The sequence below is a fragment of the Ursus americanus genome, chromosome 23, assembly GCF_024610735.1.
Source record: "Ursus americanus isolate L20-20 chromosome 23, mUrsAme1.1.p, whole genome shotgun sequence".
NCBI classification, from domain to species: Eukaryota; Metazoa; Chordata; class Mammalia; order Carnivora; family Ursidae; genus Ursus; species Ursus americanus.
In genome coordinates this window covers 20,793,243-20,812,411 of record NC_142149.1, presented here as the reverse complement: position 1 = coordinate 20,812,411, position 19,169 = coordinate 20,793,243, and the positions used below count along the sequence as shown (strand labels likewise).

Sequence of the window (19,169 nt, the reverse complement as noted above, 5' to 3'; positions counted from 1 at the left end):
TAATGAAATCCAGGTTCTTGGTGGCGGCCCTCAGGGGGCCATTCCTCCCTCCGTGTGGGTGGGTATAATGGGGACAGGGCCGCTGCCCTCACTCTGCAACCCAACCAAGTGACTTCTGTTATCCTGTGTCAAGGGAGCTGGTTCCTACATCTCTCAGGGAAAAAGAGACCCTGCTTGGAGCGGATTTGTTTCCCGGCTAACTCCTTAATGTTAATGTTAACTCCTCACGGATTGTTGGGCCCTTAGGGAAGCGGCAGAGCCTGGAACAATTTTTAGCAGGGAAGGTGAGGACTGGGGGCAAAAAGTAGAGGAGGAAGAAGAGGTTCAAGGCCTTGAAGTCCTGCTTGGTTTGACGGTATGTGTGCAACGGGATCCAAAGGGGCCTCAGGACACCGAATGCCCTTGAAGGGATGGTGGGCGATGGACCGTGTCTCCCTGTCATGTCTGTGTCTGGCCAGGAACGGAGGGGAGAAGAAGACAGGAAACAAACATGCTGAACATCTGCCGTTCATGAGGGGTCTGGAGTTCCCGAACCAAGGATCGGATTGCAAGGCCTGACAAGGAGACAAGATGTGGAACCTGGGGGGAGTCCAGGAGGCGAGGCCGCAGTATCGGGGTGTATCTCATAGCCCTCCAATGTGGACGTTATTTTTCCCGTTTAAAGGAGAAGAAAGCTGAAGCTGGGAAGTTGAGAGGATTCCCCGGGGGGCCACATAGCTAGTGAGAAGAGGGGGTGCCTCTCCAGGGTGGAATGGGGGTGCTTTCAGGGGAGGACAGGGCTATTACTTTTTTGAGTATAAGACCTTTTAAATTCTTAGGGGACCACTGCTCTGGCTCCCTCGCCTGGGGACTCCATTACTATTCTCATTCTTTCTAGCTATCTTTCTCCCTCTCCACCCCATGCTCTGCTCCCTTCCCACGGCTCCCTCCTCTTCCCAAGCGTAGCCTTTCTTCAGGTCCCAGCTGCTGGTCTTAGGCCTCTGAGAGAAGCCAGCGGTAGCTTTGGGGATTCTAGGGGATGGAGGAAATGAGGCTGCTTTCCCTCTGTGCCCTTTCCCCAGAGCTTTGTTCTGATGCCCCCCAATGTTGAGGTAATCGAACTGCAGGTGTCTGAGGGGTACTGGTGAGGGTTCACGGTCCTTTGGGTCCTTTGGGTCGTGTGGGCCGCAGTGAGTGTGGGGAGGAGGGGACTATTGCTGTGTATGGGGGGGTGCACGTATTTGTACTTGTGAGGGTACGTTACACAGTCTTGTATGGAAATGCTTGCGTGTCTTAAGCATATTGTGAGCGTGTGTACTGATGAATGTCCGCCGGGGGGGCTATGTGCAGAACTCGTAGGGTCCGGTGCAAAATGAAACTACTGAGCCTCTTGTCAAAAAATTATTAAGAAGTTCAAGACAGGGGCGCCTGGGTGGTTCCATGGGTTAAGCGTCTGCCTTGGGCTCAGGTCATGATCCTGGGGTCCTGGGATGGAGCCCCCTCACCGGGCTCCCTGCTCAGCGGGGAGTCTGCTTCTCCCTCTCATGTTCCCCCTGCTTGTGCTCTCTCTCTCTCTCTCTGTCAAATACATTAAAAAAAAAAAACAAAACTAAAAAAAAAAAAAAAAAGAAGTTCAAGACAGAGCCAGCCGAGCATTAAATGGAGCGTGGGCCCCGCTGAGTGCGGGCTCCGTGTGACCGCACAGGTCTCGGCCCGTGAAGCCGGTTGTGTATGTGAGTGTTGCAATTTGTATATATGTACGTGTGTGCTGCTTGTGTGGTGTGTGTCAGCGTGTGGGGGCACGCGCTCGGGCCTGAAATCTGAGCCTTTTCCTCACCACCCCCAGGCCAGGCCCCTCGGCAGCTGCTGGGGTCTATCAAAGGGAAGGTGTGTTTTATTTTTGGCATTTTTGGCGCCTTTGCCGCCTGCTCCCATGGTGCCCTGGGAGGCTTTTGTTTTAGTGCTTTGTTGGAAGGGTGACAAACACTTCCCTCCACCTGCTGCCAGGGTGGCCCCACCAGAAACCACAGCTGGGGGTGGGGCAGCTTCCTCAGCCCCTTACCCACCCACTCTGTACCCCTTCCAGGCATCAGCGTGCCCAGAGGCCTGCCTGGCTGACCCCACCCAGACGAGGTACCTGCAGCACAGCAGAGCTGGAAGCAATGGTAGAAAGCATTCGGTCCAACTCCCCCGCCTCACAGTGAAGGTGATGGAAGCCCAGAGAGGGAAAGCCGCTCGCCAGTGTTGCCCAGTATGTCTGTGGCTGAGCCAAGACACTTGCCTCCCAGAGCCTACAGCCCTGCAGGGCTGGCCTCTGGGGGAAGGCTGGGTGGGAAGCAGGGCCTGGAGGAGAGAAAGGGAGACCAAGCTCTCAAGGAGCAGCAAAGACCCATGGGGCTGTGGGGTCCCATCCCCCTGGTGGGTGGGGGCTGTATCTTTGTTATTGTGTTCTCCCTTCTCCCAGGTCTGAGCTTTGCGTCCAATCGGTTTTGCAAAATGTTGGCTGGTACATTTTGAGAGTGTTGGCACAATGCCTGGCACAAAGTAGGGGCTCCATGCAGATTTGGTAACGAATGGACAGCTATTGAGTTGGCTTGTGTAGTTGAGTGGCAAGAGCACGGGCTTTGGAGGCCAGCTAGAACAGGTCCGAATCACTTAGTAGATTTCTCATGGAGTAGCTGTGTGTTTTGGCAAAGCTACTTAACGTCTCTGAGCCGCAGGTTCCCATCTGTAAAACGGGACTCTAGCAGGGTCGGTGTGAGGATGAAATGAGTGAAGATGGGGTACATAATGCAATTGTAATAAGGTCGTAGTTATTCTTGCTAGCTGTGTCACCTCAGGGAAGTCACACGAACTTCCTAAACCTTGGTTTCTTCACCTGCTTTCACAAGAACTCAGTGGGAGGTGCTCTGCCTGGCACAGTTCCCAGCACATCATAGGCACTCGGTAAATGTGAGCTTGTCTCGCCTCCTAGGCTAGGTGTCTTCTACCCTGAGGCTCTCTGATTCCTGCAGTCGCTTCTGTGACAGCCCCCCACCCTGTTGTCACCCCGCCTCGGACTCTCCCGGTGAGGAATATCTCACAAACTCTAGGCAGTCCGCAGTCTCCCCGAGTTAGTGGGGAGGGAGATGTGGCCGGGGGTGGGGTTAGTGAGAAGGAGGCAGGACAGGTGTAGTTCTTGGGTAAAAATCCAAGTTCTGCCTTTGACAGGGAGTAAAGGCTTCGAGGAGAGTCCAGGGCTGTGTCCTGATCTGAAGATGAAGGTGAAAGCAGAGGGGTGTCTCCCTGAGCCCCCCCAAAGGCTCAGAGCTTCCCTTTGTTCTCCCTGCTCCCTCTCTCTGGACTCCCAAGGCCAGAGGTTGCCAGCAGCACCCTTGGCAGCTGAGCGTCCCTGAAGGCAGGCGGCGGGAGGAGGTCTTAGTGCAGGCGAGATAGCAGTGTCCAGGGAGTTAACTACCCGGGAGGAAGCCCAGGCTTCCGGGCAAGAGACAGAGCTGGTACCACCGTGGGTGACTCCTGGCCCCTGGCTCGGCCGCAGAAAACACCTCCTGGGCCTGGGAAGAATGCACCACTCGGCCTTCACATGTGACCGTGTTCCTGTTTCTGTTACTCGAGGACAGTTTGCATAAACCATCAAAGATAAATGCGCGTGCATTTCCAGGCCTCCTTTTAAACGCTGGGAAAGGATTTGTGGCATTTCATCTGTGGCATCCGTGGAACTTCACGGTGTCAGAAACATGAACTCTGCGGCCCTAAGCAAGCTCCGACACAGGCAGGAGAGGGCTCGGGGTGGGGGGACAAGACGGGTTTCTCCCCTGCCCTCTTGCTAAGGGGATGGACGTGTGACCTCAGGACCTACGGCCCCAGAAGGGAGTGGAGATGGCCAGACGCGGGCAAAGCCTGACCCCGCCCTGCGCACAGGCCCGTGTTTATTTACTCGGAGATGAGAGCCCAGAGGCCACACTGTGCGGTGGGTACTATGACACAAGGAACAACCCAGCAAATGAATTCCCTGGGGTTAGGGAACAATAGACAAAAATAAGGTTATATCCATCCTCACAGTGGATGTGGGAGGGAGAGCAGTCTGAACTGGGCCCCGAGCGCACACGCACGTGCACACACACACACACACACACGGAGTCCGCGGGAGCATTCATGTGTCCTCATTTCTGATTTTGGAGGAGATCAGTTGAGATGTGTTAGTCCAGAGCTGCTTTGGCCAAGCAAGTCGCCTTTTCTGCAGCAGACCCTCGTCTGTGTCTGTTTCTAGGCCCCCGATAAGACAGATGACTGAGCTGGGGGTGGTGTGTGTGAGTGCACGTGTGTGTGAGTGCACGTGTGTGTGTGTGTGAGAGAGAGAGAGAGAGAGAGATGAGGCTTCTACTCCCTGCAGTACCTCTCAAACATCTGCTGTCACGGAGCGGACGCTGGGAAGGTTCACCTGGTCACTCTTTGGATGTCAGGGAGAAGCACCCCTTCTTTTACTCCCTGGGGTTTTTCTAGGGGCTCAGACCAGGGAAACTGGGCCACTTCTAACCCCCTCCTGGCCAAGAAGGCCGTGAGCCCCCCCTGTCTCTAAGACTCATATAGCCTCTTTCTCCCCACCTGTGATTGGGAGGCCCAGGGAAGCTGTGTGTGTGGGGGGCATCTTTCTCCCCACTGACAGTACTCTCCAAGTCTGGCCCCTAACTGTGTTGTCCCCAGAATGCCTCCCTGCCCCATCTTCCCCCTCCTTCTGCTCCCCACTCAGAATTGCTCTCCTCTGCTCCCCATCTCATTTGCCTCAACTTCCACCCCTGCCCCCAAAGGCCTGTTCCTTCTCCCTCCAACGCTTTACCTTCAGTACAGAAATAAATCTGACTCTCAGAGAAGATCCTTTCTTAAAAAGATGAGTTGCCTGAATTCCTTTGGGCCTGCTGCCATATTTCTTTTCTTTGTACCTCATTTCCTGGACTCAGTGGCAAGGACAGGGACTATTTATGGGGGTGAGGGGAGATGCTCCCTAAGGCCCTGCCCACAGGACAGGAGGGACGGTGCTTGCCAGACCAGAGCTAGATGGTTTGGGATGAGGGTGGCGCAGGCCAGGGTGGACACATGGGGGAGTCCAGGGGAGTGCAAAAGGTCTGCAGGAAGAGCTCTGGATGGAGCTCGGGAACCTGGGTTCAAGTTCTAGCATGGCCAAGAGCTCCTAAGAGCCCTCAGGTGAGTAATTTACCTCTCTCAGCCTCAGTTGACTTACCCGTACAGTTGGTGGGAAGGACAGACTGCCTAATCTTCAGGCTGTCCTCCAGCTCCATGTATAAGTTGTGGGGGGATGGAAATGGGGCTAAGGAATTGAATTTGGTTTCCCTGTGGTCAGCAACTTTTTTTTTTTTTTTTAGCTACCATGTGTTAAACATTTCTTAACGATCATCAACAACCCTCCCAGAAGGATTTCTGAGCATTTTACATAATATGAATTTATTTGCTCCTCACAACAGTCCTAGGAGGTAGGTGCTATGATTTTCCCCATCACACAGATTAGGAAACCGAAACACGGAGAGACTAAGTAAGGAGCCCAAGGAGCGCAGCTGAGATTCAAACCAGGAGGTCTGGCCGCAGAGCCCGGGCTCCTCATCACCACATTCAACATTCCAGGCACCGTGCGAAATGTTTGCCAAATCTTCTCCGTTTTGCAGCTGAGAAATCTGAGCCTCAGAGCAGCTGAGCAGCAGTTGAAGGTCACGTAGCTGGGAAGGGACAGAGATGAGGTTCCGAGTCAGCCGGCTTCAGAGAGTCGGCTCTCCCGCATCCACCTCCCACAATCCTGCCAGACCCTCAGGCCCCCAAAGCAAGTTTACCCAGTATCCTTATATTGCAAAGGCTCTTTAAACAAGTCCGTTCCTCCTTCTGGGTCTCAGTTTCCCCATCCAGAAGATGACTGGTTTGGACCAGCTGATCTTTGAGGTCCCTTGCAGCTCTGTGAATCCATGATTCTTGAGGTGCGGTGCTTCCGGCTGGAAGGGCGGATTTAGGCCCTGGGGTTACAACCAGGGAGGCTGGGGATGGAAAGACGGGGGACGCTGCAGGAGACGGGGAGGGGCCATGGGGGCCATGAACCCAGGAAGATGAGGCAGTTGTATGAAGCAGATGAGAGACGGAGAGGGAGAGAGAGAGAAGACCTGGGTGCTGGTGGTCTCCCCAGTGAGTTCGTTCCTTCTTCCTTAGGGGTCCCCCAAAGTTCAGGGTAGGCCCATGAGAGCGCTGGGCAAGGGAGCAGGGGCTAGGCCAGCAATGAGCTGAGATAGAGCTGTTTGGGGAATTAACATTGCTGGTGTTTGTTGTCTCTGTAAATACTCGGAGATGTCCAGTTATTTTAGAAGAATGTATTTGAAGCCGAGATGGCGTGTTTGTGCGGTTGGCCTGGCTTCCTGCTCATGAGCGTTCCTTCGAATTCCTCCCTTCAGGACCCGAGGCTCGTTTCCTGCCCGTAGCCTCATTAGGCTGTACACACCAGTGGGTTCCGTGCTCCTCTTGGGGGCCCCACAGGCGCTCCGGGGTCCCCCCTCTCACCCCACACTCGTGCACACACATCCGCAGCTGCACCTTTCAATATTCACGAGCTGCTCCCCGCAGGCTGCGCCCAGGCCGGCTTCGTTCTCCCCAGGGCTTGCTGGCTGACAGATAGTGCCCAGGGCATCCCACGGAGGAGGGCAGTGTCATGTGCTGAGGACATTACAGAACGGGCTTCATTACCACGCAGGCTCTCTTCGCTTTGGACAATTGATGGAATCACCTTGGCCTGAGTGTCGCCTCCCCCCTCTCCCCCTGCCAGGCCCCCAGCTGCTGTTGTGCTGGGCCCTTCAGACACGTCCTCATGCATCACAGCTTTGGGCCAACCTCCTCTCTGGCTTGGAGGAGTCAGGGATCTGGGCGGGCATCAGGACACCCAGGGACATGGATCTATGTGGAGGGCACCGGCTGTTCCCCGATCCCTGCCCCTCCATCATGGGTCACTGGACATCAGCTATGGGTCTGTAGGGTGGGTCATGCATGAACCTGGCTTTCAAGCGTCCAGCGAAGGGTGCAGCCTGTCACATGGGTGCTATCCCAAGCCTCCTTAACCCAGCATGCTGTGGTCTGTGTGCCCAGCGGGACGCCCTCCCTCTATATACCCTTGTGGGGAGTGTGAAGGGACTGACCAAGGGTTATGGGTTCTAGTTCCAGACCGAGCGGGAACAGATGAGCTGACCAGTGAGTAGATATTGCTGGAGGTGAGGTTATGGATAGGGACAACTTTGTTCTTTCCAAAGCTCTGCTCACACCACGTCTCTCGGTCACTGCTGATGGCACAGGCTTGGGTCCTCTCCCACAAGTTCTGGAAGGGCACCTGCAAGATGGGCACCCTGTACTTCCCCTCCCCCCACCTCTTTCAGCCTCCTGGGCCTGTGTCACTGGATGGGCTCAGAACATAGCTTGGCAGACCTCAGGGCTCTGATCATCTCTGGGTAATGAAGGCCAGGGAAAGGAGAAAAGAGGGGGTGGTCAGGTGGGAAGTGGAGGCTTGCAAAACAGGAACATACCCATTTGCCATTTACCAAAATACCCCCCCCCCCCTTTCTTTTAAAGCTGTTGTTTCCGCAAGGGAAAATTTGTATTTGTACAGGAGTAAACTGTGCTGTCTTAATGAACTGAAAGCAGGACAGGATGAGAGATTTTTGTCCCCACGACTAAGAACAAAGAGCAGCTCATTGGTCTTTGGCAGCCAGGACTGTCGCCACCCCCCTGGCCCCTAACCTCTCCTCCTGCCCACTCCTCCATCCGAGCAGAGCTGAGACCCAGCTGAGACCCGAGAAGGGCTCCCCGCACGTCATCCTCGCCCCAGAGTCCTGGCTGGGAGCGGCTTTGGCTGGGCAGAGGCAGCTGGCCTGGCCTGCAGGAAACACCACACCCCTCCCTGCGGAGAGCCTGGGAGGGCAGCAGCCTGATGAGAGGTGGCAGGCGAAGGGCAATGCCCTTTCAGGGAGGCCTGGAGGCTGCCGTTTCTCGTTTCTCAGCGGCTTGGATGACAGTGGAAAAAGAGTTGGAGGGAGGAATTCGGAGACTTTGACCCGCTGGCGTCCCCTTTCCCTGCCAAGCCAAGAAGTCTCCCCACCATCTCTGGTCTTGGAGACAAAGCCTTGTTTTCTGGAAGAGCTTGCCTCAGCCCTCGAATCTCAGGGAGGGTGTCTTGCTAGGTCAGAAGGAGTTTCATTCAGAGGACTTGCCAGGCCCCCTCCACCGGTCCACCTGTCACCAACTCTCCCTTCACTCCAAGTGTGGACTGTTTCCTGACTTCCACTTCCGGTTTTCGGCCTGGGGGACAACAGCCTTGGTTTTGGGGTGTGGCAGGATCTGCCCTACCACATCAGTCATGATGCTCTGTGACCTGGGTGGAGGTAGCTGCGGCGGGGGGCCGGGCTGCCCCACGGGCTCTCCCCACGAGATCGAGCTTCAAGGCCAGGACCGCCTTTCCCTCTGCAGCTTTTGGAGCCTGTCCCCGGCCCCGGGGCCCCGGGAGAGGTCCCTCTAGTCCTGGTGGAGGAGCCTCCTACGGGGAGAAGGTGGTGGTGGTCTCGGCCTCCACGCTCATGGAGGAGCGCCGGGTGTGGCGGCAGGAAGACCACTGCCGGAGCCGCTCCTGGCTCAGGCAGCCCAAGTCCTTAAAGAGCTTGAAGAGGTCGCTCCTGAACTTGACGCCAATGAAGGCATATAAGAAAGGGTTGACGCAGCAGCGGACACAGGCCAGGCTGTAGGTGACGTCATAGGCGATGTTGAGCTGCTTGCTGAGCTCACAGCTGCCGCTGCCCGTGATGTTGAAGTTGGCCACCGTCTGGGCCAGGACCACCCCGTTGTAGGGCAGCTGGAAGGCGATGAAGACCACGACCACGGCGATGATGACCTTGATGGCCTTGTTGCGCTCGAAGTTGCGGGCCTGGAGCAGGGTGCGGATGATGACGAGGTAGCAGAAGCTCATGGCCCCCAGGGGGATCAGAAAGCCTACCACCATCTGGGCCACCTGGATGGTGATCAAGTCTGCCACGTGCTCGGTGTTGAGGGAGCACCGCAGCGTTTGCTCGCTGCTGCTCTTCTGGAGGCCGCTGTACAGGAGCTCTGGGGTGGACAGCACCATGGCCAGCATCCAGATGCCCGCGCACGAGAGCTTGCTGATGAAAAGGACGCGGGCTCGGTGGCGGTGGGCCGAGACGGCCTGGACGATGGCCACGTAGCGGTCGATGCTGATGCAAAGAAGCAGCAGCATGCCGCTGAAGAAGCTTATCTTGTAGATGCCAAAGATGACCTTGCAAACGTGCACGCCGAAGGTCCAGGACTTGGCCGCGCTGTATGCCCAGAAGGGAAGGGTCAGGAGGAAGAGGATGTCCGCCATGGCCAGGTTGAGCAGGTAGGTGTCGGTCATGGTCTTGAGCCTCTTGAAATAGATGTAGGTCAGCACGACCAGCCCGTTGCCCAGCAGGCCCATGAAGCAAATGATGCTGTACACGATTGGCAGGAACCAGGCTTTGAAGCTGCGCACGTCTTTCTTGAAGCACACGGACTCATAAAGCGTGTAGTCCACCGTGGTGTTGTCTCCGATGTAATCATCCGTGACCTCATCTTGGCACAGGCACACCTGCGGGCAAGGGAACAGGGCGACACGACCCCGCTGAGCGAAGCGGGACCCAGCTCAGCTCGGCGAATCTTGCTGCGCTGGGATGGCCAGAGCAGTGGTCTCAACGTGCGGTCCCCACCGTGGGCAGCGTTGGCATCACCTGCAAATTCTCGGACCCCACCTGAGACCTACGAACCAGAATCACGGGGGGTGGGGCCCTGAAATCTGGTTTTCTAAACTTTCCAGGTGGTTCTTTGATTTGAAACCGGTGCTTCCCAGATCTTAACACTCACATGAATTACCTGGAGATCTTGTCAAAACGCATGTCCTGATTGAATAGGCTGGGACCTGAGATTCTGCACTTCTAGTAAGTAGCAAGGGTCTGTTTTTGCCACCTCAGAAAGGCTCGACATTATGTCCCCTGATGGTGGACTGGAAATCGTCTGGGCATTGAGCCTTGGGCCAGATAAACACACTTTATCCCTGAGCCTCAGTTTCCTCATCTGTGAAATGGAGATGACTACTCTCTCCCCCACATGGCTGTGGTGAGGTAGTCAACCTCGGTTCTGGCACCTGGAAACTCCAGGAAAGTAGGAATGTGTGTCTTTCATCTTGAGCCTCCTTTTAGAATCTGCTAGAAAGAGTTTTCCAGGGAGCCTACAAAATACTCAGCTTTTGAGGGAAAATCCACATTGGGGTTAAGGTTGAGGAGGGCCTAGAGCCAGAAGAGAGGAAAGCAGACGCTCTGTTAAGAAGCCTCGAAACCCCGGTTTGGGGCAAGCTGCCGTGACACTGCGTGGTGAGTGACTTGCTGAATTCTGTGGATCCCTGGGGCCCGAGGCACGGTGCCCGGCATGCAGCGGGGGCTCTGGCAACGCGTGCCCAAGTGCACTCAACTGCATAGCTATGACAGGAGCGGAGGACGCACCGCCAGGCCCCAGCCTCCCTAGCCGTGACGGAGTCCTCCCTGCACCTCAGGAAGAGCATGGGCTCTGTCTCCTACTCTCCCCCTGCGCTCCCACCCTCTCCCCCTACCTCTCTGTCTCTCTCTTCCTTGCAGTCTCTTCTGCAGATCCCAGTCAGCCGGGCTCAGCTGCTCGAGGCCTTCTTTTTAGCCCATCTGCAGGGCAGGGTGAAGGTTCAGGCAGCCTGCTGTGATTTTATCAATGAAGGAGGGCACGCGCCCCTGCGCCTCTGAGCACAGTGATGGCCGAGCCTCTGTGGGCTGGCAGCTGGGCTGCCTGGGAAGCTCACGGTCCCTCCTCTGGGAACTGGGCTCTGGGCATCTCACCATAATGGGTTGTCCTGCAACAGGGGAGCTGGAGGGACTTTAGAGATGAGGAAAGGGAGGCTTTTGGAGAACTTCGCTCAAGGTCACCCAGCCATAGTGGAACCTAGTCTCTTCCCCACCTCCTGTCTCTGTCTTTCTCACTTCCAAATCCTGAATTTATCACAGTCGCAGAACGAGGACAAAATAATATCCAGGAGCCTTTTCTCTGGGCACTGCTATCTTGAGAAAAGTCAGCGGCACCCCCATTTTCCCTCCTCTGGGAATGACTGCAGCCTGAGGGTCCTGAAGAGGCTGGCTGCTCTCGGCCATCCTTGGTAAGTCCCAGGGTTTTAGGGGGCACACACAGCCTCTATGAAGTGTGCTCCCCACCACCCTGTCCCGCCTTCTTTTTCCACCCTTTGCTACTTCCGGACTCTGGGCCACTAGGCTTGATGCCTCTGCAGCCCACACCCCCACCACATCCTGCCCCATCTGAACCACCCCCATACCCCCAAGTAAGGAGACGAATGAGCCCCAGCTGTCCCTCATCCCCTCCCCAACCTTCCAGCCTCCACTTCTAGCAATACAGCCCCTCCTGAGTCCTGAAATGAAGAAAGAGGGGAGGGAGTGGTGATGGGGAAGGGGGCCAGGCTGTGGGCTGCAGCCCAAGCTCCGGGGGACCTCTGGGATTTGGGAACAGTGCCCAGCTTGGGGCCTGCCTCTGGCCGGAGCTCCTGGAAAGCTGCCCCTTTGGCCTCCAGACTTGGGGAAGAGCCAAATTCTGAAGGACTGCCTCTCGAGCTCTGGCCTTGGCCTCCCCCTCCCCTCCTCCTCCCCCTCCAGAGAGCTTCCACCCCCAACAAATGGAAGAGAGAAGACTCTGAGTTATAGTTTCTTCTAACTCCAGCACCCGGTGGGGCCAGCTTTCCTGTCTCCATTTCTGGGACCGAGAAGCAGAACAGTGTAAACTGGGGGACTTTGCTCCCGCAGAGTTTGAGCCCCCATAAACTATGTGCTCTCCCCCCACCCCCAGTGTCCTGGGCCACATGGTTTCTTCCCTCACCACTAAGTGGGGCTCAAATGGGCCTCTTTATTTCACAGGAGGGACTGCGGCTTCCAGGGGAGGCTTTGGCTGGACACTGGGGGAGGGAGACAGCTTTGGGGTAATAGAATAGTAACCAGGTCACCAGACCACGTGTTCTTCTCTCAGCTCATGTATGAAGTTTTGCACGCATGGCTGTGCACACACATGGACAGACTCCAGGAACCTCACAGCCTTTGCTGTTTCTCTGCACACTCAGATGGAGCCCCACATTTCTGCATCCTAGTTGGGGATAGTGGAAGCGGGGTAGGGAAGAGGCTGTATCTTATTTCCCCCTGTGTTTTAACTTAAATGGTGTCAGGACGTTCAGAGACCACGTGTGGCTTCGCAGGGTCCCTCAGCAGATGGAGAGGGGCAGCCGTCCTCTTAAGGAATGGCAGGTGGGTTTGTGTCCGGGTCTCTTTCCTTCCAGCAAGTGCCCACCTCCTCCACCAGGACCCTGGGGTCGGGAAAGGGTGGGCTTTGGGGAGGGGGTGTGGGGGAGGGAGTTTTTTTGGCCACAGATCTCACCTGGAAAATGACAAGGAGAGCCACCACCAGCAGGCTTTTCATTGGTTTCCCTGCAGGAGACAAGGTGAGAAAGTTATTGCTTGGCAGACAGGGACAGCTCTTTGTTAGGAAAGAAAGCCTCGGGGAGGGGTGGGGGCACTGTTGGGAACTTTCATCACAAGCCCCAGGCACCGCGTTTGTCTGGAACATCAGAACCAGATTGTGCCTTGAAGCTCCTGGCTTGCTGCCCAGGCATGCCCGCCCTCACCTCCTCTTCCTCCACTCCGACGTCCCGGAAAGGAGTGGGATCAGAATGCAGGGCAGCCCCCCGCTCCCCACCCCCTGCTTGGCTCTTCAGGCCATCTTCTGGAGTTGGAAAACCCACCCTGGCCCATACCACCCCTCAAGGCTGAGTTTCGACTGACCCTGACTCCTGGGTCTGAGTGGCCCCTCCCACTCCAGGTTGTGTGGGAAGCAAGGCCCTGAGAGGGTGGTGGTAACTCTGTGTGTGTGTGTGTGTGTGTGTGTGTGTGTGTGTGTGTGTGTGTGTCCCCTGCACTGCTCCTGTGCCAGTAGCCATTGGGGAGCATTTTTCCTGCATCTGGGTGAATGGGCAGCCCCATCTGCAGCCCTAAGTGTCCTCTGGGGGAGGCCAGCTGAGTGGAGGGGCTGATGCCACAGGACTAGGTGGAGGAGTGTGGTTATTTCCTACCATCTCAAGGATGGGAAAATGCTTTGGGGACCCACCTGCTCCCCATAACCCCTCATTCAACTGACATTCATTAAGGCCAACTGGTGATTTACTTGGCCTACTCCCTCAGCCTGTCTATGGAGCAGGGACCTCTTCCCTTTTACCCAGTGTAGGCCCAGAATCAAGAAGGCACCCAGGAATTGTGATGAATGAATGAATGAGTGAATGAATGCCATGTTTCCCCTTCTTCTGGGGGAGAGAGCACCGGGGTGGCCTGAGGGGACACTGTCCTAGGATAGTGTGGTATGATAGAGACTATTCTCTGAGGTAACTACCTTTTTTGCTTGACTGAAGTGTGTGTGTATGTTTGCTCTTGAACTTGTTTCTCATCTGGGGCCTTGCGAGGTGCGGGAAAAGGGAAGACACTCGGCTATGGGCAGGGACCCTGCCCGGCCTGCGGAGAGCAGGGTCAGAACCTGGGAACATTCTGGAAGTCAGGAGTCTCTCTTGAGTCTGAGCAACAGGTTGAGACCCGAGGTTCGCACAGGCCTGCTCTGCTGCGGACAGAGGATGGGCATTTGGCCTCTCAGTTCTGCTTTGTGGCTGAGCTGAGGGCTGGAGTGGGAACTTACTTCCTCGGAGGGCTGAGCAGGGAAGACAGTGCACAGGGTAATTTATGTAGCAGTTTTATCTCACCAAACCGTCTGGGAGCACCCCGTAACCTGACCCTCAGCTCCCAGCCAGGGCCTGGCCCACAGGACAGTCAGTAACTGGGATGCCACAAATGAATGCCAAGGCAGGACTGGCAGGCCCGTCATACTTCCAGTCTCGACAGGGACAGGGAAATGCTTGGGACTCTGCTTCAGGCACCTTCTGGAAGCTGGGGGCCCTCCTCCTGCAAGCGACGGGTTCTGCTTTCCGAGAGGAAGTAGAGTGCCAGTGAATTCTCTGTCCTTGGCTATAGCGCCACCTGCTGGAAGTCTCTCTGCATGACACCCAATTTACTGCATGCTCCTGCTGGAGCGTCTAAGGTTGGGGGGATTCTGGGCTTGGGGGTTCCTGGGCCAAGGAGAAAGAGCTTCAAGCCACATAAACAAATAGGTATTTCCTCCACCTCAAGCAAGTTATACTGCACACTACTGCTAGACACGACTTTCTAAGGCAGCGCTCTGATGCCAACCCCCACCGGGCCTCCTAAATCCTGAGGACTTCTCCATCCAGCCCTAAGGGGAAAGGCCCTGAAGCTTAGTATGGCCGTCAAGCCCTTCACTGTCTACCTGCACCTGCCTTCCTGGCGTGTCTTCTCTTTCTGAGGACAGGCACCTACGGTCCCATTGTCCCCGGCATGCGCCTGAGTATCTGCAATCCTGGGTGGGAATAGATGATTGCACAACATCCTAGCTCCCCTCTCCCAGCCCCCTTCCTCGTTGAATTACCGTGGGAGGCCCCACTCAAGCCCACATCTCTATCTTCAACACGCTCTTGTCAGGGTCCAACGCACCACCCATTCTCCACTGACTCATCTTGGTGTGAAGTGCTCGAGGTTTCTTTAAACACGTACAAATCTTTCGTTACTCTAGAGAAAGCCCGCTTTGACTGGCAGTGAGAACTGAGAAACCTCAAAGTTTTGATAAGTCACAACGGGTAGACACAAGGAGTAAGAACTGTTTCTATTTCACTCCATCAACCCCTTCCCCTGGGCCCAGTCCCATTCCTTTGCCACAGGTGGAGGGGAGGGGCAAGGAGGTGCGACTAGGGTGTGTGTGTGTGTGTGTGTGTGTGTGTGTGTGTGTGTAGATGATTTCTCATCCCAGGTGTATCGGAAATGGTGGATGAACAAGGATTTGTAGAACCAAAATAGGCCGTTCTCAAGAAAGGTAACCAAATGGGAATTTAGGGGAATTCTGGCGTGTGGCAGGAGCCTGGTCAGCGGCCATGAGTCAGATCATTTCTGTCTGTTACAAAGTCATAAAGCAACAGGCTTTAGAAGTTGGGAATCTCAGGGGCTGAGAAGTAGATGACTTATATGTTGGGTATTTTCTGAGTTCTTGAGTTTCTAGTAATAATCATAATGAAAAGAAAATTCCCTAGCACTCCAACCTGAGCCCCCAGCAAGGGAAACTGCTTTCCTGTCTGGGAGGAGGGGATTGTTGGTCGGTCGCTCTTCCAAATCCCAAACTTTCATCCCCATATTTTCCAGGCCCTCTAGGGAATCATGGCTGCCATTAGTTGGCCCCAAAAGCCACCCTAAACTTTTTCCTCTCTGAAATTCCTCACCTGCCGACACAACTTTTGGCGGGGGGCAGCAGAGAGAGGGAGGGAAGAAACAGGAAAGCGGTAAGGAAATTTGGAGAGAAGGTAAGAAGCCCGGGGGTCCCCCTTTCAGACAACAGGCAGGGACGGATGACAGCTGGTGGAAACTTGCAGTCCGTATGATACCAACTGCTTTACCCAGGGACATAATTCAAATTCCTGAGCTCTCACTATGCATCAAACCGTTCCACGTATGATCGTTGTCAATCATCACAAAGGCCCTGAGGTAGGTACTCCTGTAATCCCCATCTAGTACTGAGGAAACCGAAGCTCAGTGAGGTCAGCAACTTTTCCAGAGTCACGCCGTTGGCTAATAGTGGAGCTGGGCTTTGAATCCTTCCATCTCCAGAAACCACACTCCTAATCTGTCCTTTGTGCTGCCTCTTCGTCTTTGTGTATCTCTCCCTCACAACATCCTGTGAGCCATGCCTCGTGATTCTCAAGCTGTATTCCAAAAAATAGAGGCCCAGAGAGGTCAAGCCACTTGCCTGGGGTCACACAGCTGCTAAGAGATGGATCTGAGATTTGAATGGAACTCTCACTACTGTGTCACCTTACATTTTTGATGAGTCTTCTGTGTATAGGGACGTCTGTGGAGCGTGACGAGAAGCCTCGCTTTCCCACATTCCATGGGTCCTCCAGCTCTGTTGCTTCTATTCCCTAACATCTCAGAGCCGGCCCCACCTCTGCCCAGACATAAGACATTCAGAGCTCCTTCTAAATGCAACTCCCATCCCTGAACTCCCCTGATTGAAAAAGAAAAATCTGCACTGGTTCCCCATTGCTGTCAGGACCAACCCCTCAGCAATGCCACACGGAAATCTTTAAGGCTGGTCCTGCCTGTGCCTCTTGCCTCCCTTCTTACCTTCCTCCTTGGCATGGCCACGTTCTTTCCACCCCCCTCAACTCGCTCCTACCTTGTTTCTGTTAGCTTTTGTCGGAGCTGACTGGTGGGGAGTCCACAGGCTGAGCCCCCAGGATGTTCTGCTTGGCTACATTGTATTTGCAAAAAACTGGATTTGGATGCTTTTAGGTGCGGCTTGTACCCTCTGGTTCACTCTGCTCCCCCCCACTTACTACACCTTATGCCCCTTCCCTCGTTTAGCTTGTTGGCCTCCGATGGAAATCGAGTCTGCTCTCCCTGCCGCATCCTGCCTCCCTTGCTCCTCCTTGTCTGGTTTGAAGACTTGTACACGCCTTTCAAAACCCAATGCAAAGGCTCCTCTGGCCCATGTTCACTACTTTTCTTTGAGCTTCCCACGTGCCTCACCATTACCCCATCAGCCCTGTGTCTCCCTCCGTCTCAGTGACTTATTGACATTCGTGTCTCTCTCCCCACAAGACCGGTCAAGCCCAAATTCCCCCATCAGTGATAGTTGACTGGAAGAAGGTACCAAAGAGGAGAGAGGAGAGCTCCCTGAGGCTGCAGCGTTCCCCTCTCCCCAGCCATGCTCCCAGGCCAGGAGACTTTGGCCCTGTATTCCTTCAGCTACCCTCTGCCTCCATTTCAGGCCAAGCTATGAGACATAAGTCTCTCACATGCTCATTTTATCTTTTCTCTGTTTTGGAGAATTCTGAGGTCTTAAGACTCCTCTCTCGAAGGTGGGGAGGGTGCCTCCGGCTGCTCATTCAAACCATGAAAGAGACCAGCTCAGCCCGGCTTGGCTTTCGTGTTTTCATTTTGTGTAATAGAAACTCTGCCTCCTCACCCGCCTCTTGCTCCCTGCTGGGCAGATGAGAGAGAAAAACAGATCGTTCGTGGCCCACCCGCCCTACCAACGGCCTCGAGTCTGTTCTGAGCAAAGTTTCTCTCAGTGGCTTCCCTTCCTACCAGTATTTCAGGCTTAGCCGTTGGGGCTCTCTCTCGAGTTGAGTGAAGCAGGCGAGAACATCCCTTTCTCCTAAACCAGAGGTTGCCCTCTCTCCCCGCATCAAAGCCAGTGAGGCTAGCACCCCAAACCTAGGTCTGGGGGAAGACCCGTGGTGATGGACTGGAGCTGGTTCTCGGAGGCCCGTGGAGCCAGTGTGCACATCCCTCCCTGATTCTCTGTTCAGTCATTTCAAGCCTTGAAATAGACTAAGGCTTGAAATCAACCGTGGGGGGAGAATTTACGCTATGGAAATTGGCAAGAACGACCAATCTGCGCCCTTGCCCCTCTGGCGGAGCAGGTTTTCCAACATTTCCCAGCATCCCCACCGGGACACAGAGGTCCCACAGGGTCAGGAACCAGTCCTCAGTGGGTGACGGCCTGCATTCTGTGATCGTGGTTAAGTGGGATGGGGGTCTGGGGAGTGGGATTAGGGAGCAGGCTGCTGGGAGGAGAGGAAGTTGGAAAAACGAAAGTCAACTCAGAGTTCTTGATGCCATTCATTCATTCATTCACTCATTCATTCCACAAACTTTCTGCTCACACCCCCAAAGCATCCGAGACGGAGATGCAAGGGCCAGGCCCCACCTTCCAGGCATTCCAGTGGTGGGTTGGGTGGCTACTTTAACCCCCTTACGGCGGATCGCTGGGTCCCCAAAAGCCCAGGGTTCTGGGTCGGCCGGCGGGGTAGGCAGAGTAAAGGCAAGAGGCTGTGGTGTGGTGGGAGGAGTGTGAGGACAGCACAGGGCGCACCAGTGAACCTTCACTTTTTAAAGGCAACCTCTTGCGGCTTTGAGGCCGCCGTGGTGCTTCGCTTGCTAGTGAGAATGAACCATCCAGGAACTTGGCCTTTGTAGCCTCAGCCAGGTCTGACTTCATAGCTGAGATTTACACATGGGCTGTCTGGAGCTGGACATACCCCTCAGAACCCTCTCAGAGCTAGTTAAGACGGAGGTTAGACCAGAGGACAGGCTCTTTAAAGGGAAGAGTCATCTGCCAGGGCAGAAAACATAAAGAAGTGAGGCAGGGGCCATACTGGGGGCCTGGGCTATGACTTCGGCAGGCTGAATGCCCCACTGCTGTCCCATTCCCTGTTGCCCACCCAGCCTTTAACATGCAAGGGAAGGCAGCAAAGCCAGAGGGGCGTGGGGCCTGCTTGCGTTTGCATTGCCCTGTACCGCCGGCACAAGACAGCACCTTCCATTTGCCCCTCAGAGCACAGAGCTGATCCCTGCTTAGCAGGCGAGAAAGGTGGAAAGCAGAGGGAGGACGAGGAGTGAAGTTCTGGAGCCCTCTGAAGACTTCATCCTGATGAAACAAGTCCCAGAGAGCCTCACCCATCACCCCAAGCTGAGATGAAGACAAGCGCCAACCAGATCACCACCAACCCCAGCCCTGTAGCTTTCTCCAGTCCCTACTGTTCTAGAAAGACACCACCTCACCACCCCAATCCACCCCTTCCGTCTTTCCTGGTGCCAATGGTTACCCCTTCCCCCAGGTCTGAAAGGTGCATCCATTGTGCCTGGGAGAACAGGGTGGCATTCTCTGGAAGCAGACACTGCTTCCAGAGAATTGCCACCACTGCAGAACCGGATTTCTCAGCGAGTCTCCCCTAGGCCTGCCATCCCCCTCCTCCATCTCCATTCCACAGAGTCAGGCTGGGCGTCAGAGTGACCCAGTGCTGCTCTTCCCCACACAGGGAGGCTCACTCACCCAGGTCCATGACACTCTCTGGGCAGCTGAAACCACACAGGAAGGCTGTGCCGGGTCTTGAGCTCCCACTGTCTGGGGAGGAAGTGCTTTTAAGTTGTGAGAGGAGCCACCCTCTT

The 19,169-nt window shown here is 55.3% G+C and overlaps 1 protein-coding gene across 1 annotated transcript; it reads right to left on the bottom strand.

The window, feature by feature from the left end:
- Nucleotides 1-5,452: 5,452 nt before the first annotated feature.
- On the bottom strand, nucleotides 5,453-19,101 carry CCR7 (C-C motif chemokine receptor 7). The gene is made up of 3 exons (XM_045781727.2): nucleotides 19,054-19,101; nucleotides 12,490-12,539; nucleotides 5,453-9,628 (listed from the first exon to the last, which is right to left on the bottom strand). The coding sequence occupies exons 1-3, from the start codon at nucleotides 19,061-19,063 to the stop codon at nucleotides 8,549-8,551; spliced, it is 1,140 nt and encodes a 379-aa protein (XP_045637683.1). The 5' UTR covers nucleotides 19,064-19,101; the 3' UTR covers nucleotides 5,453-8,548.
- Nucleotides 19,102-19,169: the final 68 nt, after the last annotated feature.

Excerpts from the sequence above, each read along its gene's own strand:
- CCR7 (XM_045781727.2), bottom strand. Across the intron at positions 9,629-12,489 it reads CTCTCCTTGTCATTTTCCAG|GTGTGCCTGTGCCAAGATGA; the intron begins GTGAGATCTGTG and ends CCTTGCCCGCAG.